General features: G+C 40.9%; 1 protein-coding gene across 1 annotated transcript; it reads right to left on the reverse strand.

Annotated features, from left to right (window-relative positions):
- Window positions 1–437: 437 nt before the first annotated feature.
- LOC119657737 (guanine nucleotide exchange factor subunit Rich) lies at window positions 438–24,269 on the reverse strand. Its single transcript, XM_038064783.1, has 28 exons — window positions 23,925–24,269; window positions 23,692–23,799; window positions 23,460–23,612; window positions 16,066–16,246; window positions 15,877–16,010; window positions 15,723–15,814; window positions 15,406–15,544; window positions 15,216–15,350; window positions 14,970–15,155; window positions 14,783–14,912; window positions 14,422–14,724; window positions 14,227–14,360; window positions 13,980–14,163; window positions 13,826–13,917; window positions 8,554–8,770; window positions 8,388–8,497; window positions 8,203–8,334; window positions 8,038–8,133; window positions 7,828–7,971; window positions 7,655–7,769; window positions 7,319–7,598; window positions 7,133–7,256; window positions 6,947–7,076; window positions 1,772–1,850; window positions 1,508–1,715; window positions 1,140–1,450; window positions 936–1,080; window positions 438–883 (listed from the first exon to the last, which is right to left on the reverse strand). The coding sequence occupies exons 1-28, from the start codon at window positions 24,084–24,086 to the stop codon at window positions 665–667; spliced, it is 4,443 nt and encodes a 1,480-aa protein (XP_037920711.1). The 5' UTR covers window positions 24,087–24,269; the 3' UTR covers window positions 438–664.
- Between the last annotated feature and the right edge of the window lie 212 nt (window positions 24,270–24,481).

Genomic DNA, 24,481 nt, shown 5'->3' on the forward strand with positions numbered 1-24,481 from the left:
AACCTTAAAAAGAGTTAGGGAGAAGTAGATTTTTTATGAATGGAATTTTAATATTTCATTCGAATGTCAATTATTCCCATTAATTATGATGTCAGCATCTTCTTTGTATGGCTTAGGATGCGGTAAATTCGTAGGAGATTGATAAGTTTGCACCGCTATAACTTCGACACTAATGGGCACGGTGTGTATGGTCGAGACAGTCGTCTATGCCGGTGCAAAATTTAGTACTCCTAGGATGAACTTAAGGTGGGGTTTTCAATCAATTTCTAAAAGTTGGTAATATAAAAAATTTAAGTCATAACTCATGTTCCTTTCCTCTGCTGCAATGAATGTTATTCTGGCATACGACCTTACTAGCTAGAGGGTCAAAAGATTACCTTTAGAGTATAAAATGATGAAATCCCTCCTGAGTTACCAGAAGACAAACATTTGATTTTATATTAAGAAATATCATTTTAATTAATCTATAAAAATGTTACGTTCATACAATGTGGTGTTTTAAAAAAATTAATTTTGTTTTTATTTAACAGAAATATACAAATATTAATAATTGAGTTAGGTACTTAAATGTTATTAATAATTTCTCTCATTTATAATTAAGTCTTCATCTAATGAGGATTGAAAACACGGTTTCCGCTTCAACACCTTTCGTAACAAACAACAGTTACATCACAACACAGTTCATGCCTTTCTCATTCTCTTCATCATGTCTGTTACCGCTGAGCAAAGATTCATCGAGGGAAGCACTTTTACTTAATTTCGGATGAACAGAAGTTTTCGTTTCCGAATACACACGGGAATCGTTCGATTGCACCGCGCATTTATCGTTTCTATTCGCATTTTCAACATCTAAATGTATGGAACTACTGGTGGGTGTTCGAGCCTGAAAATGAAATCGGGTTGGAAAAATGGTTACTGAGAGGGTGAAGGGTTACCTCAAGGGGACGATCAGTACTCTCGTTAGACACTGTGGGCTGCATTTCAGGCTCCAGGGCTGGAATTGACTCTTGCTGTATGACAAACTGATCCAAAAGATTAATTTGAGGCTGCAGTTTCATCATGAACGATCGGTAGCCGAAACTAGAATTCAATAATATTGAGAAATAGGCCTCAAATTTAGTGCAGTGTTCAAATATTACCATTCATGGAAACTCCATCGCGTTATGTCTTTCAAACCATTCCGTATCTGGCGGCACGCTTGCAGTGATCCAGATCTAATCGCCGTATTTGTTATCCGACTGATCGATGCCGCGTCCAGCAGTAGAATCGAGAGCACCAATGAGTATTCTAGGCAATTCGCTTCGGTGAATATCTGGAGCAGATAACGTATTTTTACTTCCAACTTATGTGGCACGAGTCTCTCCCGCCGTTTTCGGTATTCGATGCTTGGCACCGTGTAGTACATCTCAGTGGAGGCAGATAACGGTATGTCCGTGCTAAATATTGATGTCTAAAAAGTCGAGGGTAGTGGAATAATGCTTCATCTTTAAAGTGTAGAGATGCTTACCTCATTTGAGCAAACACTATTCAAATCTGTTGGTTTACTTGATGCCACCGTTTTGTTATCGATCTTGGCCACGGAATATTCTTCGTTAATGCATGGCAGTGCTAACGGGATTGTATTCGAAATGCTATTCGTGCGAGGGAGATTGTATTTCGCTACATCTGATGGGTTTGTTAGATTTAAATCTATGGAATTGGGTAAACTTGAATACCTAAGAAGTGGATGACTTAGAGACGCGTGGTATATTTGGTAGATTACAAAAATTACCCGGAGTCGATTGCACCAATATTGTTGACTTTAGTTGAACAATCTAACGACAGGCAAGGTGATTCTTGTTGACCTTTAACTAGATATACAAAAAAGATAAAAGGATCCTATATACTACCGTTTTCGGAAATGGTTATGATTAATACAAGGTTACTTTTCATTCAACTGTAAATTTTACTGTCTTATTACACGTGGAATAGTATAGTTGGAGATAATCCGAAGGATGGACAAGTTAAGTTGCTTGGCCGTCAGATTACACGGTCAGAAAATTCACTTTCGCGTTATTGGTTTGCATGAGCGAAGAGATCCACCATTTCTCTGGAACGTTGGCAGGAGTTACTAAGCAGGGCATTGCTAGGCTGACTCAAATCAGCACTTGCAATGTCAGCAGACAGGTGAGGATAAAAATGCAGAGGGTTTTACTGAAACTATGCCAGTGAGACACCTGTAGTTGAAATGCCGGACACACTAAAACAGAAACTTTCTGCCGTGTGCATTTGGTTGCGACGATATGGCAAAAATAACTCCAGACGTGTCTAGAATGCAACGTATACGAGGAACCAGTGAAGCTTTTTTAACAGAGAATCCAGACAGTGCAGTTTTCAGTAACGGAAGCGAAAGAATATTGGGGTGGACATTGGGGGTTACCCAATGCTAATATGCTGAGTGGAATACCGTTGAAGATGTTACCGAAAAGAGGGACAAGCCATAAACAACTCGAAGAACTGAAGGGTCTTTGGTCTGAATCGGGTGCAGAATTTCTGATACAAAAAATTCCCCAGTATACACGGTCCATTGGTACATGGCATAAAACAACTAATTAGTCGGCCTGAGGAATTTCTACCCTTCCTCACTGTGGGGATTACCTACCTTATCCATAAGAAGGAACGCAGACACTAAATCGATTACTTGCTTACCAACTCTCTACAAATTCATAACGTCCTTTATTAGTGGAACGCTGCATTAAGACCAATAACATTCTGTCCGAGGAACTGAAGGGCTGCCGAGTCGGATCAAGCGGTTGCAAAGAGCAACTCATTATCGACTTGGTAGTTGTAGGAAAAGCAATTAGAAGCCAAAGAAACCTATTTACTTACTATATCGATTATGCCAAGGCTTTTGATAGTGTCCCGCACAGCTGACAAATCGATGTACCGCATTGATCCGAAACTAATAGTTTTTGGCGATAATCATGGAAGGGTGTCATACAAATTATCAGTGCACTCATCTGAAGGTACCAACACTTCAGAACATGGCGCTGAACCCCCTTTCATGACTATTGAATGATGCTAGAAGGCATAGTTACGCAATAAATTATGGTCTAAGTGCTAATTGCGAGTTGACACACTTAGATCTCATCAAGTTACATGCTGGTGCGGATGGTCACCTCAGAAAGCTGTTGCGAATAATAGACAAGTTTAGCTGTGATGGAATTTGGATTAGACATTTGTTGAATCCACGCCATCCGCTAAAGGTCATCAAGAGCCGCATGCCGGGGATAGCATTGGTAACCTCCACATCCAAACTATGGCCGAAACAGACTAAGAATCCTGTAAGGACCCCATGCTTGAGTTGGTGATTTGAAGGATGCTCTGCTGTACGAATTTATGCGATGTGCGAAGTTGGTACTGAAATCGCATCTTTCGGGGACAAATGCCGATCTGGGAAACGTCTAGCGGAAGTACGATCTACTATGTCCAAATTCCGAAAGCATCACTTAAATTCTGCCATGGAGCGGATGACCCTGCCTGGTGGCACAACACCGTCTTGTCGACTCGTTACGCGCTAACAGCAAAGAGTAAGCGACTCCCTTGCATGTAGCTGTTTGTAAGGTAGACTGTGGGCAAACTTCACTTAACTTGAAGGATCGGTCTTGGAGTGAAGTCAGACCACGTGCGGACCGATGAATGGAAATCGAAGGCAATGCACGGTAAACACGTGAGTTGCCTCTGATAGCCATTTCTCGAGGATGATGTAGCCTGGAAAGTGTATAAGGGCAATATCTATGGTAGAAAAAGAAAACGTGGCAAACCCTACCTCAGATGGAGCGATGACGTAGGTCAGGACGCCACACAGCGTTTAGGGATATCGAATTGGTGGACCTCGGGGCAAAACGGGGTTGTTTGGAGTTCCTTACTAAGGCAAGTCTAGACCGGATACCGATTGTTGCGCCTTTGATAATGATGATTCAGGACGGCGTGGTCGTCACCCGTGCTTATAATGAGAATTCGGGTGGAGCACGACCAGTGCAGAATGTATGGTTCAGCGTTAGAGACCGCAGGCAATACTCGATAGTTCTGCTTACAGTATGTGTTGCTAGTTGCCAAGTTGCGTCACTCCGCGTATATTATTAATGTAATCCCCCATAATAGCAACATTGAATGGAAATACGTGGAGAAGAAAATCGACTACGAGCCACTGGCTCGGGAAATCAAACAAATTGGCGTCTCGAGAAGCTCCTATAATATTGTCAGCTACATGAAGTGTAACTAAATCCCTCACGGCTTCCTTTGATGTCCTGGGACTCTCACACAGTCTGGTTCAAACCATGTAGGAATACACCATTCTGCATACGTGTTCGATGTTGCGGGAAGTTCTCGGCGGATTCTCCCATTAGCCTACCACCCCAGAATTGAACTTATCTATTTGGTATTTTTTTATAATTTTGCAATTGAAGTTAGGGGTTCATGGATGTTTACCAAAAATTCGTCATCAGTTATCCATAATTATGGAATGCAATAACAAAGAAGATTCTATTGCGAAATTTGGTTTCAAAAAAAGTGCAACATTAAAATAGTGATGTTTTCCGCTCACTTGAAATCACCTGCAATTTGCCATATTGTGCGGTGAAATTGTATGAGAATGCAGGTGGGGTGTGCGGGTGTCAATGATTTAATCGTGTTATTGACGGCAAAATTGATCATAGTCGCAAAAGAAAGACGAATTATTCGAAAATCGTCGTGAAAGCAAACATCTCTTTGTGGAAAATACGCGTTCTCCTTCCATAAAAGTAAGAAAATAAAATAGTCGCCTGAAATTAATATTTTATAAAAATTTCCATAATCGCAATGGATGATCTCGGACCAGGCCCGTGGGTTAGGTGGAGAAGAAAAAGAGGATGATCCTCCGGGTCCGAGATAGTGATTTTTCTCGGAAGATTGGATTGAATTCATATTGAATTTCGAGTTTTGTTGATCGCCCTGAGCGGGGTGAGCAGGACCGATTGGAGTGCAGCGTAGCGACGAAAAAGATATTGCACCGCCACATTGACCAGGGAATGATAAATTTCATGACAATTTTCAATACAATGAACAAAGTTGTCGCGATGCGGGATCTGAGTAGGGAAGATGCTCTAGGAAATCAAAGGTGAAATCTGAAGCTAAGCGGTAATCAAAACCTCAAACCAAGGAGTGACTACCGTGCCGAGGGCTGAATGGTAACAGGGGTTAAAATGTGGCCGTCCACGACGAACTCTGGGTACCAGGCGATCGAGATATCGAATATTAAATTAGGTTCAGAAACTCTATTTAGAGTTACAGTGTCGGCTCCTAAAGTCATTAAAGGAGAACTCACGGCATCTTAATTTGAAGCCTAGATGAGGTGCAATATTTCCCAAATGGATTTGCGGCATTGTAAAGCGGTCATTACACTATTCAGTTATCGTATCTATAGCTACAAGGCATTTATATACCTCATACAAGAGTCATGGGTTGTTAGAAGAAGTCGTGCGCTTAAACCGCGGAGATGCTGACCTGTTGTTTGCCAGTGGAAGTGCTAGACATCCGTCTTGCATATACATATATAACGGGGTCGCACCATTGGACAGTCCGACATACCAAATAGCACCAACATATGACAGTTGGTCTGAAATTGCCACCAGTTGTTGTTGGACTTTACCAATGAACGAAACATCTCTATTGTGGGTGTCAGGGCACTGGAACATCGCAGGTAATGAGGAGGCGGAAGCCAATATACCCCGGTAAGGTTTACTCCGATGAGGAATCTACGCATTCGGTGCTTCTGGAAGATGTGCTCAGATTCACAAAAGCGTGCGAATGCGGCAGGCGGGATGTCGTTCGATGAGCCTTTTTCGGGATACAATGAGCGCGACAAAATGTTGGAGTGCTTGGATCTGTGGTTCTCCCCACCAAACTAAAATAAGAACAGTAAGCGCGACATGTAAATTACTAGGATAATTGTGGAGGCGATTGAATCCCATTGTCAAGGACCCGCAATGAGGGCTGGTTCGCGCACTATGCCCTACATAAGGGTATGTGCTTTTTTTTTGAAGAAAATGTTTGACACTAGCCAAGACTTTATACGTTTCAGCCCCAAAATATAATTTATCTAAAATGGTATTGCAGACCCTTTCGAAATACCAACGGCATTATCAAAAAACAATCCGCCCAGTTCTACTTGGGCCAACCTTACGACCGGGAGAATTAGAAAGGTCTATCCAATGGATATATAAAGTGACCTTTACAATATAGTTCCCTTTTCTTCAGACCGTTTTTGTTATATAAAAATTAAATCCTATCCGATGATCGTCATTGATGGAAGGCTATTCCAATAAATTATTGAAAATCGAAATTGTGAAATGAGATTTCCTCCTGTATAAAAGAGTCCTTTCTTCACGTGTGTTTTCACGTGATATATATTGGCGATCGGATTCTATGTGTTGCTCCGAAATTTCTCCCTTGATATCTCGTTACACATCAGATTGCATGTAGCGCGGCCTTGGGGCCCGATTAAGATGAATTCACCGCGAAGCTTTCTTGAAACGAAATTGTTCGAAGATAAACTAGTTCGTTTAGTTTTTAGTGCGTGGGGCTGTTTGGATCAAGGTATACGATCCGGAGTATTCGATATTAGATTTTGGTTTACCAACGGATATTCACGCTTCCATAGCCATTGTTTTACACGTTTGGGGCACCAAATGATAATAGTACCACTTCTCTACAAATGCGTCTCCTGACTATTGAAATTCTATATTTAACCACACTCGTTACTATGGTTTTCCTGAATTGTACCTTCTCAATTGTATGTTTTTCGGAGAGTTTTGAGTTTCTTTTTGTACCAAATGAATGAAAGCCAGATTGTTCTCACATCTAAACAATTTTCGGAATTCAATTTAAAAATACTAACTTCCAAGATAAATGATCTCGACAGTCTTACCTTCCAATTCATCCATCGTCAGCTCGGTATTGGGTTTAGGCCAATCTAAATCTGCATGCAATTGTTTTAAAACAGCCACAAAATCCTCTATTCTTGCAGCTCGATCGTGTTCACGGGCTAACCAACCAACCTGTACAAAAATATATATAATAAAACTTGTTTACTTCAACATAATATTCATCATACAAGGTGAAAGTCCAGAGCAGCACTCATCTTCCCTAAATCCTCGACTTTCTTCTCTTGCAGTAGTCTTCGTGCATGTCTCTGGAGAATGACTTCAATGAAGAAATCTTCCGCGGATGAAGAATTCCTGCAGGCAAAGATTTCAACAAGTTAAACATTGCAGACCTGAATATGTTGAATTAAATATACTTTTCTTTTGTGGTGTTTGGCATACTTTTCTTCCTTCTTTGCACCTCGCCGGAGTTTAAAGCAGTTGTCGTTTTGTCTTTGGCACCTTGAGTTGGTTGTTGAGTATTTTGCGACTGGGCTTTTGGCGTGACTGTAGTTGAAAAACTACGTCCACGCGTCATAGTACCCAAAATTAAACTTAAATCTTCAGCATCTGGACTTATGAGTTGACTAAGTTGCGGATAACCAAATTTACTACTCATTGTGAATGAATTACGGGGCGATTCAACGTCATTGGGGTCTGAGAATGAGCTTCGTTGGTCTGTTTCTGATTATTTTAAACGAATATCTACTCACCAATTGCACGTAGGAAACGGACCAAGTCTTTAGCCAGGTCCCATTTTTTATTTTCTAATGCCGTGTCTAGTAATAAAGTAGCATACTGTCTACTTACGGCGGACGGTTCAAGATTCTAGTCAAGTAATTCATGTAGTAATATCAGCTGGAGACTTGCATAACTGAACACTTACCTGAAGTATTATTAAGTAACTAGCCGCAGTTTCAAGTTGATTCACAGAAAGACATTGTTGAAAGAGTTCTTTCGGCTTGCCCGCAGCAGCAAAAAGGTAGTGCCACAGTGCTATTTCAGTTTTACGAGCACATTGCACTATTGTCTGTTAATAAGAAGGAATTGAAATCAGCATAGTAGAAAATAAGGATCAAAGGAGGTAAATTTCTACCTGCAAGTAAACCGGGAACTCCTGAATAAACTCAAGCACACTAGGCAACAGTGCATCTGGAATTGGTTCCTTGCTTGTCGCTTCATCTTCAAGCACCTTCCCATGATGAAAACAAACATTTTGGAATTATTTTTTATGGACAGACTGGATGAAAAAGCAACGTACCTCATGTAAAAGTAACTCCAATGAATGCGGAAAATATGGTAAATTTGTACAACACCGAGCTATTTCCCATGCATTGTATCCTAAATTTCTTCGAATTAATTGTCGTAAAATTTGATGTAGATAAACTTGACTCTAGAAAGGATGTACTTTAATATTTTTAAAATAATTTATCCGCACTATCTTACCTTCCTTTCCAATATCGAAAACGGTATTGAAAAATGTGAATTGGAATCACTCGTGTATAAAACTGTGTCATTTTCTACTCCCACAATCATAACGTCTTCAAAAAGAATTGCTAAAAATTAGAGAGAGATTAATATTCTGGATTAATGTTAGAGTTCAAATGCATACCTAAGGGATATACTTTTAAACTGAAAGATAACATTATACGTTTTGACATGAAAGTATGTCGATATGTTCTCTGGACGTCATCTTCACATGGCAACACCGGCAACCAAACTCGCATTCCATGGATTCCGCAAAATAGCCACAAAGATTCTTTCATATGGCTTCGTTCTGATGTTGATAGCCATACACATTCCACACATGAAGCCAAGCACGTTGAATTCTAGGAGGATTAAAGATCAATTATTTTTTTTCTAGAAACAAAAATGTGGAGAGTAATGGTTTCAATTCATTTCCCAACTTCCTCCACTTCCTCGTGTATTATACATGTCTTTTATATATTGTTTCTGTCTCTGCCTTCCCAATTTGAATGCACATCTTGCCTGAAAGCCCTATTCATTATAGCCAAGGATAATGCTATCCACGGAAATATTGCGTTTACAGCTGTTTGGTTGGAAAGAGTTATAAGAATTTGTCATATTAGGAAACAACGTTCAGATAATCCTAGTTAAAACGTTCAGGATTCTGATTTCGCAACTTTAGTTGACCGAATATCAGTAAGATCTGCTAACATTAGTCGGGATTAATTTAACTTCGCTTCTTAAAATTACGAGAAGTGACTTACTCTCTTCTCCCTTTTTTTGTAACATAAATCGGGCCCTTGGAGCACAATAACTATGGTCTTCGAACCTGTCTCTATTATAGTTTAAACACCTTAAGTTTATTACTTTTAAATATCAATTATTTTTTTTTTGTATTAATTTAATTAATTAATTGAATAGAGAGAGGTGTGACCTCTCTCCTCCTTCTTGACTTGTCTTCGCTCGACCTCCAACAGATATCGAAAAACAATTTTCGCTGTTCAAAATTGTTTTTCGAGGTCGTGGCCAAAAACGATTCGCACTTGCACGCGTGCAACACGCAAGTTGTTCGCTCCGCCACAACACTCCATCCACAGCTGAAACCAAAGGGGGTTTTCAGCGAGGAAACTAGACGCATAGCTCCCTCAACCCGACTGCCGCAAGTCAAAACGACGCGTGGCGGGCCTCTCGCCCTAGTCTCTGAGCTTTAGCCGAGCCAAGGAGACCGTTTAACCGTGCCCCGACTTTAAGGCTATTACGATGTCGGCCGCAGTTACGAGATCTATAATAGACCTATTCTGCAGATCCACTAGCAATCCATAGTGGCCTGCGTCTAATATAGAACTGATGATATCCGCTACAACAGAACGCCACGAGAACGTTTGCCGAAGTCCTAGATTTACGTCTACTTGCCTGCAGCTGTAAAAGTGTATTGTTGAGTAGTTTGCCGCCACTAGTTTGAGTTGTTGCGGAATCAGTTTATCATTCCGCGATACCGGGAGAACGAACTGGGACGTCTGCGCCTGTATCAACCAGGTAATGGCGCTTGCTGAAGCGATCATATATTGTTATGCGGCGTGGAGCTGCATCCTGGGTAGATGCGGTTTTGGTAAATGCGGTGATACCAGCAAATTGCAGGACTCGTTGAAACTCTCGACGCGCGACTATCCGATCGCCAATTTCGGTTCGAGTTGTTCGCTCCGCCACACTATCTTTATATTGGTTGAATTGCCGCTGCAAGAGAGGATCAGGAAACTAAAAGATGTGGAGTTTACTTCATCGGATGAACGAATAGTGCCATTCAACGTGGAACCTTTTTTCCAAATATCCCGGTGAAGAAGGCGCTTCGTCATTTGGAGAAGTAGCCACCAAGGAAAAATCACACATCCTTGATGTGGAAATCCATATGCTCAAGGAACTTGCCGAAATATGCATGGCAGAGAGCTACCTGGCTCTTGGAGGAATATTTCGCAAAGGAGCCAGAGCTGTGGCAATCGAGAACCCCCTGTAACCCTTCTCAAGCGCTCCGCTTGCGAATAAGATTGAGAATGATCTACATTCCAAGGGCCTGCTTTCTAAAATCTGGAAAGGTATATAGATGGCATTTTCATTATTGTCCATAAAATGGAGATGCTGGAGGTTCTGAATAAGGCGCATCGAAATTAACAACTTACGATAAAAAAAGATTAAATTGATAAAATTTCCTGCTACTGATTTCCACAAAACTGATGTTCAAGAGGCAAAAAGATTATTATTGTATCTTGCGAAGTTTATTTGTCGTCAACTACTGAGAATGGCACTTCAGAAGGAATGAAACCCTTCGCCGCAGAATTGCAGCAAGCTTTGAACGAAACGGGGGAACACGTTCGTCTACTGCAGCAGCAACTAGATAAGAAGATAGAAGGATGCTCAACACGTGGCACCCGCTTATCGCACAGGACTTTTCTCGAACAGAGCATGCGATCGACGGAGAATCGGCGTGAATGCCGCTCACATCGTGAAATTTCCAACATGTTGGTTTTCACAAGTGGAAGCCACCTTTAGTATTACTGGAATTTGATTATATCGTCCAACACGCAGATCCGTCATTTTTACCATTGCTAGTGCTAATCGCAAGGAACCTCCCGCGTAGCATTCTTGGTTCTTGGCACAGGGGAGTAAAAGTCGCATTAGAACTCCGCGGAAGGGACCTCAAATTTCAGAGGTTAAACAGCTCAGCATCAGTCAGAGATTTGCGATGTTGAAGCAAGACTGAAAAAGGCTAACCATTCAATTAATAAACAAATGAAGGGAAATGAGATTTCAGGGAAAAAACTAACGTGAAATATTTACTAACATTATGCGTCGAATTATTTTCTGAACACCAATGAAATAGAGTGTTAAGCTTTGATTGTAGGTAAGTGAGTTCTGCAGGCGAGTTAACAATAGAAAAGTTAATAAGGAAAGAATATCATTAATGAACAAAACAAGGAGAATAGAAATGATCCAAGGATGGAAGCCGCGGAGATTCCAGCTGAGAGAAAAAAGCAATTGAGACGCAACTGTTGAAAGACACCCTCACTCTACCACATAAGGAGGACCTCAACCAGGAAAGTATGGATGGCTGAAACCTATGCGAACCCAGGTTCTTAAGGAGCAGGATATGATCAATGGAGTCAATTGGACTTCATAAGTCAATTCATGACGGAAACGTGTTACGCGACAGGCGAAGATAATGTCGTGGCAAACGCCTTGTTTTGTATTGCTGGTATCAACATTCGAGCCTCCATCACCATTGCAAAAATTGCCGATTTCAGCGAGGAACCAGACGCACGGTGCCCTCAACTGAGCTGCCGCAAGTCAAAACGGAGGCGTCGTGCGCTTCTCGCCCTGGTTGCATTATCTTGTTGGACGAAGGAATACGAAATTATATCCCGGAAACATCAAGATCTAGATACCAGATTCTCACACATACACATCGACATAGTGGAGGCACGTTTTTCTCCACCTGAGTTGCGCGATTTCCTTTTCCACGTTCTCTTCTGCCACCTTTTATAGCACAGTATCTCTTACCTATAGATAGCCTCAATACTTTTAATAATAATAATCGTTGGCTAATGCACAAAAAATCCAAACTCAACACTTTAACAAAAATAATGGTGTATAAATCTATATTAAAACCAATCTGGACCTATGGCTTGCAACTTTGGGGCACAGCCAAAAAGTCGAACATCAACATAATCGAGCGCGTACAAACAAAAATTATTAGGTCAATTTTAGGTGCACCTAGGTACGTTAAGAACGAAATAATTCTTCGCGACACCAATACTTTAAAGGTTGTAAAAGAAGCGAAAAAGTATAGCAAAAAATATATCAAAAGATTAGCCAACCATCCAAACACTACAGCTAAAGACATTCTTCTTTCCAACAATTACGCAAGACTAAAAAGAACTGACCCACTGCAACTAGCCAACATGCAATAACATCTACCTTACAACATCATACAAATAATAACAAATCCACTACAAATTGCAAATAAAAAACCCGCCACACTCATCAATTTTCTTATAGTACTCTTTTCCGTTTAACCAAACCAGTAATATGGGAAATACTCAAGATAAGCACGTTGATAATACCGGGGAGGTGACGAACACAATCATAGTAGACACGGTCGACGTACAATCAGAAAGAATTGAAACTATTCTCATCATCCTCACTGCAACAGTAGGGTGCTCCTTTGCGTACCAACTGTATAATGACTACAGACGCAGCATCAAAAAAAAAAAAAAAAAAAAAAAAAAGATACACCGAAAAAGTCTGACTATAGACATAAACTACATAGCAATCCTTTCCTGAACCCTTCAACCTTAAGAAATTCCCTACGAATTGGTCCCAAATCTAAATCTGAGATTAGAATAAAAAGGCTAATTATATTAGTTATTAAAAAGATTAATTGTATTAGTTATAAGCGCTTAGCTATAAATTTATAATAAGACTTGAACAAAATAACTCTTTTCAAACACTGGCTTGATAGAGTGAGAATATTCTATTTTAGTATTAAGATTCGCCACACTACAGGCTAGAGACCAAAAGGTCTAATTCTTGTTGTAAAAAAATGTTTCTCTGTAAATAAAAAAAAAAAAAAAAAAAAAAAAAAAAAAAAAATCGTTGGCGCAACAATCCATATTGGATCAGGGTCTTGAAGTGTGCCTCAATATTTTTGCTACCTCTTTATAAAAAAAAGATTACGGAATGTTTTGCTGATAAATGCAATACATAAAATTCCTTGCAAGTTTATAGTACTTAGGGAATCGTGTTCCCAAAAGCTTGCTGACTAGCGTCGCGCTACTTCCAGCAACACGAGAAGCAGCAGCACCAAAAGAGCTGTGCGTGTCAGCGGAAGAATCGGCAACTTTCTTTTCAGTTAATTAAAAACTGAAATAATTTTTTTTAATAAATTCATTGCAAAGTGATTATCAAATTCTCTTTTAATTTTCGATTCGATTGCAGTACAATTCATTTTTAAATAATTGAAAGTTGTTTTTGAGTCAAGCACTAACTATTTAGTTGCTACCACCCGTGCACATGACGTGACATTCTGTGAATTACATTTCTCCTTGTCATTCTATCCAAAAAAACATTTTTATTCTAAATGGAGAATTAAAACCAACTCTGATAACCAATTAAACTGCACTTTTCATTTGCCACCTAAGTAACACACATTGAGGAAAAGAAATGCTATGAATATTTTCCATTTAAACTTTTGCTATTAAATTCTGAGCTCAGAGCTAACGTAGGCGGAGCGCACAGTGTCCTGTTAGAGGGTCACAAAGACCACAAATACCGAAAATTCGTGGTAACAACAGGTAGTATGCAATTTAGCAATTTGTGGAGTACTTCGGAGTACAACGGTTTTTAGTATCTATCTATCCACTTACCAATGGTATTACTGGATTTGAATTACTCTCCCTTATCACCATGAGTATTCTTCCGGATACATTCAAAACTATCGTTTCGCTACTCGATGCAGCTGCAATATTAACAAAAGCTGAAGCTAAATGATATGATAGCTAACATTTATGCGCTAAATACCTTGAGCTGCTGTTTTTGATGCCGTCTCATGCTTGAGATTAGTTACGTTTATTGAAACAACACATGCCGAATGCATACAAATATTACGAATATCAACTTGATACAAATATCGAATATCAACTGTTGTATTTCCTGTTATGGTCATTGAAAATGTTGAAACAATACCATCAGCCGACAAAACAACCTGCAACGTGAAAAGTCAGGAGCCCATGAAATATACGCTGCCAACCGTGAAAAATATATTTACCAACTGATTTTTAAAAACATTTATAAGCATGACTGGAGCTTTTACTTCAGTTCGATGTCCAAAACGATTATCCAATTTGCATTCTTTCGGGTACACACGTATTTCATCACAGAGGTCAACTAAGCTAAAGCAACCTGAAAAAAAAATGTTTACAATATGAAATGTTGCAATGAAACCAAGTTAAAATTGTCTAACCCATAACAATAAAATCATTCCACCATAACAGCCCTCCGGTAACAACGAAATCTTTTTCTTGGGTTTCGTTTCCAAACAATTTCCACTTCCTATTCGTTACAGAATAATGTGCAAGTCCGGTCCTGCCAGCAACTGCTACATTAACGCCATCTTTATCAATAGCTGAATATCGTATTGGCCAGTTTGTTGCAGCGTAAGCAACGGGTAGTTGGACCACTGTCCAATGCTTACTTTCACCTAACATACTTGTAACGTTCATTTGTTTGCCAATTTCAAAACTATCATCTCCTTTCCATAAATTATCTGCCAGAAAAAAAAACTATGTGAAAGTGGGCAGGGAATATTAAAGGAACGGACTTACTTATTCCTAAGTCATTTGTTTGATTTCCTGGCACAAAACCTTTTGAACTCAAATAAATTTTCTCTAAACTATTTCCTTGGCTTATATACAATTTATCGTCGCCTTGCAAAAGTATGTGACTATGAGTAGCCTGGAAACAAATGGAGTTAAAGGGTTTTCACTAAAGGAATGATAAAAATGTACTCACCATACATGGATTAACACTTAATGTACTTTTAACAAAATCTAACTGTAAAATGTCTATCGTTGCACGAGTTTCTTCTCCACTTCCAGCTGAACTATGATCTGATTCAACATTTCCATTTTCAATTGACATGTCTTGAGGATTTGATTTTTGTAATAAAAATAATTGATAGCCTTCGGTAGACCATTCCTTGAATAGAAATTATAATTTGCGAATATACATATGTTAACCCGTGAATTGTTTAATTACCATCTGGGTAATGTTCAGAGGATTATGTTTCGTTAAATCCGTATGGACACCATAGTCCCAACCAAGCGAACACATGAGCATAGCACCAAACGTGCTCCACACCGATATACCTCCATTGGCCCATGATAAGGCGATCTACAACAATTACTTTTTGTAGGAATTTCTACAAAAGTTTCAAATTCAAACCTACCGCACATCCATCAGGTGTCCATTTCATGTCGTTCACAGGCCCTGGAAGTCCTGGGAAATCTTTTGGACTAAGCACAAGTTTATGTGATAGTTCCAATCCACCCACGGACTCCTCGATTGTATACACAGAGGCCTGAGAACTGTAGAACAAAAATTATTTAATTTTGTGAAATCAAACATGATCGTTTATGTAATGCACATACTATACAACGTAAAACAACATTTTGATGAAAAACAAATCAAAACCAGTGAAAAAAGGTAGAATAACATGACTACAAGTTTCGGGATTAATTCGTACCCAACCAATGCAACACTTACTTTTTCTGGCCGAAAGCGATCAAACGAAACTTATGATTTACACTACAGCAGGTCGCATCCTCTATTGTGGGGGCCCAAATTCCTTGAACTTGCTGCAATGGAAATTATTTTAGCCATATTCACTCCAAGGTCTTCGATGATGCATACTACTTACATTCGGATCAAATTTTAAACTTGGAGCCGTTAAAAATGCGGCTCTACCATCATTTAATGTTATTGCAAAACCTCCAACAAGAGGTGAATATTCTAAACAGGTAACAAAGGTATTTGCTTCAGTAATTGGCACAGCTGTAAATGGAATCTTGTTAGTATATACAGATTAGAAGTGATCGGCTCAGCATACCGTAACTAACTTGTTGATTTATACTAAACGGAGTTCTTTTTAAATCGATTGTATAGTCGCGTTCTTCAGCTCCATTCCATTTGATTTTGAATATTTTTTCACTTTTTGTCGCCACCATAATTTGGTAAGCGCTAACACATGCTATTGAATTGACTTCGACATAGAGGGCAACAGTATATGCCTGCAAAGAAGATAATAATTTTTGTGCATTTTTTCAGCAATGTGTTTGGTAAAATTATATTTGGGGTCTGGATCCCATATTTATAAAGAGTAGAATTAAGAAAGGACGGAATTGACAGGTAATAACTATAACTCTTAGGGTATTGATATAAGGAAAGTTAAAATCAATATGTTTACGAAAGCTCTGGATAGAACCCAAAAACCTATAATAACTGCCACTAGTGAATTCGAAGGGCTGTCAAAAAACTCGAATCCTAACAGAAAGTTGAGTTGGATTTTTTTTTTTAAATCTCAAATAAAGGCAAATTATACAAATACGTTAAGAGAAAATTGGGGTATCATTTTTGACCTCGCAAAAGCAAAAATTCATCACCATCAAACAATATATTAGGCTGATAAAAAAATGCTCAACCTTTGTTTGGATCTTTATTTTTTAATTCAAAAATCAACGACGATTTTAATATTTAATATAGTTGCCTCCTGGGGAGAATACAACGATTATAGCGGTCATATAATTTTCCGATACCATTTTTATAGCCCGATTTGTCCTGTTAGCCTCAAAATAGGCCTCAGGCGATTACCTCTTCATCGGCGCTAAATTTCTTTCCAGCGAGCATTCTCTTGGGGTCTGAGAACAGGAAAAATTCGCTGGGGACACATCTGGAGAATGCGTGAAGGCGAAAGCAATTTCATTGATTTGTGACACGTTGAATTGTCTTGAGGAAACAGCACTTTTCTGTTTCTTCAAATGGGGAAACTTTTCCCGATTTTATCCTTCAAACGCTCCATTAACGCTATATAATAGTTGCTGCTGACGCCTGCTGAACCAACACCAACCGTTCTACTACCAAACCCTATCACCACCTCCACGTGGTGATCGCTGGGAGTTTGTTCTTCATAAAAAAAACTGCAGACGAAGACGGATGAAGCCGAGACTGCCGCGCCTAAAAACGGTACAAAATGTACCAATTGGTCCTCCAAGTTGGGAGTTAGGTACAAAAACCCTACATGGAAAACCAACGTTACGAAGCCACGGAAGGAGCCTAGGACAGGATGGATTTCAAAACGACGAACCCGCCAACGAAAACGGAATAACGATTTGCGCATTTTTTCATGGAACGTGCGCTCCTTGTACAGACCGAATGCTGCTCAGCAGCCAGCGGATAACCTGTTCCAATATAAGACTGATGTAACAGCGTTGCAAGAGATGCGATGGGCAGGGACCGGTTTCCTGGAGAAGAGTCACTACACCATATATTATAGCCGCCAGCCAGTAAATCATGTACTCGGAGTAGGTTTTTTAATCAGCCAAAAAATGAAACTTGCTGTTATCGGCTTTGAAAATATAAGCGAAAGGCTATGCACTCTGTGTTTGGGAGGCAAATTTAGAAATATAAGCCTCATAAACGTTCACGCCCCTACAGAGGAGACTGTAGAGTGGGAGAGGCAGTTGAGCGGACCTTCGAAACCTGTCCCAAATATGATATCAAAATCATACTTGGAATTTTGAACAGTCAAGTAGGGATGGAGCTTGTATTCAGGCGATATGTCGGCTCCAATAGCTTGCATAGGGATATTAATGATAACGGACTGCGGATTATTAAGTTAGCAATATCGCACGGAATGATTGTTGTACTTGGTTTGTGCGAAAAGCGGTCGATAAACATACGTGGGCCTCTCGAAACGCGGCAAGCGATGGAAAAACTGTTGGAATATGGCCATCGGTTGCACAATCTTTTCATCGATTTTAAAGCCGCCTATGACAGGAAGGCCAGGGTAAGCGGTACACGGCCATGGAAGAATTCGGTATCAAAACGAAATTGATAAGACTGACTAGGCTAACACTGACCAGATAAAAGCAGCAGGATCACTCTCGAGACATTTCAACTTCAACAACGGTCTAAGACAAGGGGATGCCCTATCATGCGTCCTTTTTATCCTGGCCCTAGGAAAAGAGATTCGCGATGTTGATGTAAATGCGAGAGGTACCATCCTCTTCAAGTCCACCCAACTACTGGCCTACGCTGACGATATTGACATTATGGGAAGAACAACCGGAGATGTACAGTCCACCTTCATCTAAATCGAGCAGGCGGCGCGAGATCTTGGGCTGCAAATTGATGAAGGCAAGACGAAGTATATGGTGGCAACGTCAGCGCTAAAACCAAAACCGAAAGAACGAACAACATCGAATCGCACTGGTCAAGCGAAAATAATGAAGATAAGACCGTTGAAAATTTCTCCTATCTAGGGTCGAAAATCACAACCGATAACAGTTATGAGGATGAAATCCGCGCACGGTTATTGGTTGCAAACAGAGCCAATTTCAACTTACAATAACTGTTTCGCTCGAAACGTCCCACCATAGAGTCAAAGCTCTTACTGTACAAGACTATGATGTTGCCAGTTCTTATTTATTCCTCGGAGACCTGAGTTCTTAGCAAAAAAAAAACTGCGAATTCTCGGCCGTGGTTGAGAGAAGAATTTTTGGTGCCCTACCTGAGGATGGAGGATTCCGTAGCCTACATAACGACGAAATCTATGAGCGATACCATGACGACCACGACGGTCGTGGATAAAATCCGGCTCAACAGGTTGTGGTGGGCGAGTCACTTAATCTGTATGGATGAGGATGATCCAGCCCGGAAAGTCTACAAGGGCAATATCTATGGTAGAAAAAGAAGACGAGGCAGATCCTGCCTGAGATGGAGCGATGGCGTAGGTCAGGACGCTAGACAGTTCTTAGGGATATCGAATTGGCGGACCTCGGCGTAAAGCCGGGGTGTCTGGAGTTTCTTATTAAAGCAGGCCTAGACCGGATACCGGTTGTTGAGCCGTTGATGATGATAATTTATGCAATGGTGTTAGTGAATCTGGTCGCGTTTGATATAGAAATGTTCCAGCTTGGTACCAAAACCAGAAGAAAAGCCGGCGATCCGCATAATATTGCAATGACACTTCTCTAATTGTATTTATGTATGTATGTATTGGTTGTTTATAGCTGGTTGCTTAGTTACATGGATTCGCTCACACAAAAGTGCTATAGACACACGATACACACTACACTAACATTTGCGCAAGAAACTGCGATCTCGACTGGGCCTCAAACCGTATGATTTTTTTTATCCTGTTTATTGACTAGTTTCAACTCCCGTCTAAATCTCCTTGGGTCAAAGCAATTCCTGTCTGACACTCGGCAATTTATTTCTGAAAAGAAGTGTCAGATGTAAACGCACCTCAAGATTTCGAGTGTGAAAATTTTAAGAAAATTCATATTCTATCTCTAATCTACGATGCCTGATCAATGCAGTAGGTCTTCAAAAGGAGCATTCGTATGCCCCTTATCCTTTATTGATGGAAAACATGTTTTATGGGATACTTTAGCTTCTTGACTGAGGGGACACTCAGACTGCGCTATACGCAACCTTGCCTCAAAGGAGGGGACATGTCCATCGCCAACCAACCAACGTGAAGCAGCTTAGAGCATTCTTGGGTATGCTAAATTTTTACTGAAGGTTAATACAGCAGGACAGCAGCGGTACAGGCATTACTCAACGAGATTTTTCACGCCAAAATTAAAGAAAATTCATCAATCAACTGGCCCAAGGAATCTAAAGCAGCTTTTGAAACTTCCAAAACCGCATTGAAACAGGCGACGCTATTTGTTCATCAAAAATCTGACGCACCTTTAGCCATTTACTGCGATGCATCTCACTTCGTGATTAGAGTAGTCCTCTAACGGCGGTTTAATTGATACCAGTGCTCACGACGAGGAGGCTGGGGCACTCCCGAGATTCTGGATCAGATATGTGGATGATGTATTAGCAATCACCAAAAGAGAAGAAGCAGGAACAATCCTGGAGAAACTCAACCGGGTACACAGGAATATCGAGTTCACCATGGAAATCGAAAAGGGGAAATACCGTTTCTGCACTTAAAAATATTCCGGGAAATTGGGGACTTTGAATTCAACATCTACAGGAAACCGACCCAGCCATAACGAATCATCACATACACCTCACACCACGATTTCCATTATGAGATGGCAACAAACAGCTTTATGAATAGTAGGATGGTCGAAACACCGCTCAACGAGGAGAGAAGAAATAAAGAAATGAACTACATCTTGGAAACATCCAAGAAAAACGAATATAACAGAAACTTTATCGAAAACCGGATTAAAAAAAAAAAACTACGCCAGGCCTCAAGACAGCAACTTTCAACACTCCTCCAGGAGGCGAACACAGAACCTAGGCACTGGATAACATTAACCTACTCGTGTCTGACGCAGAACATCAAATGAACTACACAAACGTGGATTCCAGGTACCTACTTAGGACCTGGTTAAAATCAGTCAAGGAAAAAAAAGAGTGTACCGAAAAAACGGCATTTATAAGATTTCCTGCCCAGACTGCGACAACATTTAACATTTATGTAGGGCAAACAAAACGGCTTGTCCACACCAGGGAGAAGGCCGAATCCGAAAAAAATAAGAATAACCCACACATAAAGTCGCAGTTGCCAGACATATAATAGAGCAGGGACGCCATTTGTGGTTAGACAACGCCAATATTTTGAAGGAAGTGAACAACGTTAGAAAACTAGACTCCTACGAGAGCCTGCACATCTCAAAAATTCCTTCCGAAAAAAGGCTAAACACAAAGACCAAATTCCACGAGAGCGAATCTTCTGGTCGTGCAATCTGATATCCGTAACTGCACCACCACAGTCAAGATGCAATCTCATCATTGATTTGAGATAGAATTCCCGGAGTTGCTGGAGATGCATAGAGCCTGAGAATACCTGGTCTATGCAAAGGATCCAAATCCAAGAATTCTATACACGCTCTTTGGAATTCGTCCCGAATCTCAGCGGAAACCTCAGCTGGACGGTGGAGAAGAGTGCTTCGGCGAGTACTAAACCTGTTGCCTGCAGTGCGGCGTGGTGTTGTTGATGCCTCCGCCCCTGCCCCCATCGACTCTCGGTCACTAGTTGACGATGACCTCAAGTCGAACACGCTCCCTGATGAGGGCCGGGATCATGTCGCTGCGAGTAATAAAGCGGTACTGGTCTGCAACTCGCTGCACAGTCATGTGCGCGAATTTCGGGAAACGCTCGACGAATCTCTGGTGCAACAAGGGGCGGTAAGATGTTGTACCCGCCCCCGCCGTTATTTCGTAGTAGGAGCGAATAATGAAGAGGTTTATTTTCTCAGTCCACTTCATTCGCTGCCTACGCGAACCGGCTGAAGTGGTCGCGACAGATTGTGGCGAAACAGCTGCAGCAGGCGGAGCTGTACTCCTGGTCGTCGTGGCGCCTGGACGTCGAACCGCCCCACGACTAGCGGTTTCGACACCGTGCTGTACATTACGGCAGCCCGACCCAGTCACCAAGTCAGACGACTCCCGCCGGTTATCCGTACCGGACCTCAAATTTCTTCTTCTTCTCATTTTTGGTGGTGCATTTTATCCCTAGCTGCCAAGTGTTGGGATAGCTTCCTCAGTGAGTAATCTGCAAGACTGCAAAGTTCATGTACTTTCCTCCCCTACCCCCTGAAACGCTGCGGTGGCGTACCGCCATTCAGACTGAAGCTATCCATTCCTCCTCTTTTCACAACCGGGCGTGGAACGGGCTACGGACACACTTGATGTACTTAGATGACATCAAGATGCATGCTGGTGCTGACGACCATCTTAGAAGTCTGTTGCGAATAATAGACATGTTCAGCCATGATATTCGGATGGAGTTTGGATTAGACAAGTGTCGAATTCAAGCCATACGCAAAGGCCATCACGAGCTGCATGTCGGAGCTTGATAGTTCTGCTTGCAGCATGTATTGGGATCAGAAAGTTCTGACTGATCACCATAAGGCACATAACAAGCCTGACGTACTGTTAGTTGACAAGACGGGTCGCTTCGCGTATATTATTGATTTTGCTATCCCCATAATAGCAACATTGAGACGAAATATGTGAACTACGAGCCATTGGCTCGGGAAATCAAAGAAGTCTCGAGCGGGTGGTTATAGTTCCCATAATATTGTCAGCTACAGGTACTGCACCTAAATCCCACACGGCTTCCCGTGAGGTACTGAGAGTTTCGCACAGTTTGGTTCAAACCATGCAGAAGTAAACCATTCTGCATTCGCGCTCGATGTTGCGGAGAGTTCTAAACGGATTCTCCCATTGACCTAGCACCGGCCACTACCACCAGCGCCCCTTTAGTTTTTAAGTAGGTAGGATCATCCGAGCCTAAATGCTTGGCACTTACTGCTAGTATTAGGTAAAATCCGGCATCTGCCGAGATTGTGATAACTCGGAAATAATAATAATCGTTGGCGCAACAATCCATATTGGATCAGGGCCTTGAAATATATTAGAGCACCTCATTCAAGAATTACAGGAATAATTATAAAAAAACCAAATTGTAAAGAAATTTTCAAAAGATAATACATCGAAGAAGGGAACAGTCAGTCCCCGAAATACGTATTTGTATACATTACAAAATACTTTTAGCCAATAAAATGGTGTTTGCAACCTTCAATGTTTGCAAATTTCAATTTACCTTCAATAAAATTAAAAATCATATCTAAGGGAGTTTACAAAAACGGACAAACATCTCGCTTCGTTCCTACCATGAATCTATTTTTTTTTTTCAAACCATTTCATATATTTTTTTACAAAAAGATAAAATTAGTAATAATCCACTAATACAACATAAATATGTATTACGAAGAAAAATAGAAGGAATCACAGCCAGTAAACATAAATCGTAACCCAATTTAAAAATGTATTAAAAACGCATAGCCTAATACATAAATATTCACATCCGGGTTCAAGTAGAAGCGGAAGGAAATCCACATTCAAAACATTTCAACCCATTGTGACGTCGTGGGAGCTGAACAAGGCTGAGCTAATTAAGTAGAAAGTGTATTTATACCGTGTTTACCGTTTCTGATAAGCCACTAGGCAAACAGTATGGAACTTCCTAGCGATCAGCTTGAAATCTCAAGCTTCGGGCTATCTAGGAAAATAAGATGATTGCATTGCACTCTTAGAATGAGCTATGCGGGCCGCACACTCTGCGGATTAATGGCACGTAGCACATTTCCACACGCTGCAGCTAAATACACAAACCCGGTGGTGTTCTCACGCGCTGGTAACAGAAAGCCAAATAACGAGCAATAATAAAAACATTAAACAACGGCTAATTACCGGTTTGAGAAGCAGCGACGGAATGATTTCTTTGATGAAGAGCTCGGCACTATCGCGTCTCAAGTTCTGCAGCGGCGGGTCCACTTGATTGTACACCCCCTTCTGAGACTCAATCACTTCCAGCGAGTAGAACTTCAAGTAGCCGGTGTCGGTCTGCAAGCAAAAAACATTCCATTCATGATTTGCCACTCCAGCGAACAAATGGCACTCTAGGGCCTCCTCAGTTACATACCGCGACCACTATCATTCCCGAGTCTGGTTTCCATGCAAGAAGTTTATTGCTCCCTTCTTTCTCCAACGACTTGTGAGTTCGACGCTGATATGCAATCGGAACGAGAGGCTGAAGCGATGAACGTGATGCGAAGCGAGGCAAGGCACGGCACGACGAGAAGCACCCATGAAAGTGGACAAGAAAATGGGTCAATATCAATCGATTGAATTAAGAAGCCACAAATTGGATTGTACCTTCGTGTACCAGATGCCCAGGAAATCGTCGGATAGCACGGCCAGGAGGATTTTCACTCGGTCGCAGCATATCTGGCGAATTGTCGTCGTAGTCGCGGGTCCAGCGCCAGCACCGATAATCGCGGTATCAACTAATTTTGGCCAACCGATCGGGAAATACATGGTGTGGAATCATTCGTGACACAATCTAATCGCGACGGACGGACTTGCTCTACTATTTGCACATACGGAACACACGCGAACTGCACTTGTTAATTAATTTAAGAATGCAAAAGCAGGCACAAAACAAACACTGCGACCAGCCAAAACACCTACTTTGCCACTTTGACAACTCGAAAACATGAAACGAATCGCGACGTAGAATGTGAGCGGGAGTAGAGTCAGTGAGTGTGTAGTACTGAAGTCCGGTTATGGCGAGTTTACACGGGTCAGGAACGAGTTGGTTGTTAAATAACGTTCAATTTGTATTGCAATGATTTGTGATCTGTTAGTTATAGTATAAAAATTAAAGATTATTGTTCTATAAAAAATTTCGTTGGCTTTTTTTTTGAAACACA

The sequence above is a fragment of the Hermetia illucens genome, chromosome 1 (genome assembly GCF_905115235.1).
Source record: "Hermetia illucens chromosome 1, iHerIll2.2.curated.20191125, whole genome shotgun sequence".
NCBI lineage: Eukaryota > Metazoa > Arthropoda > Insecta > Diptera > Stratiomyidae > Hermetia > Hermetia illucens.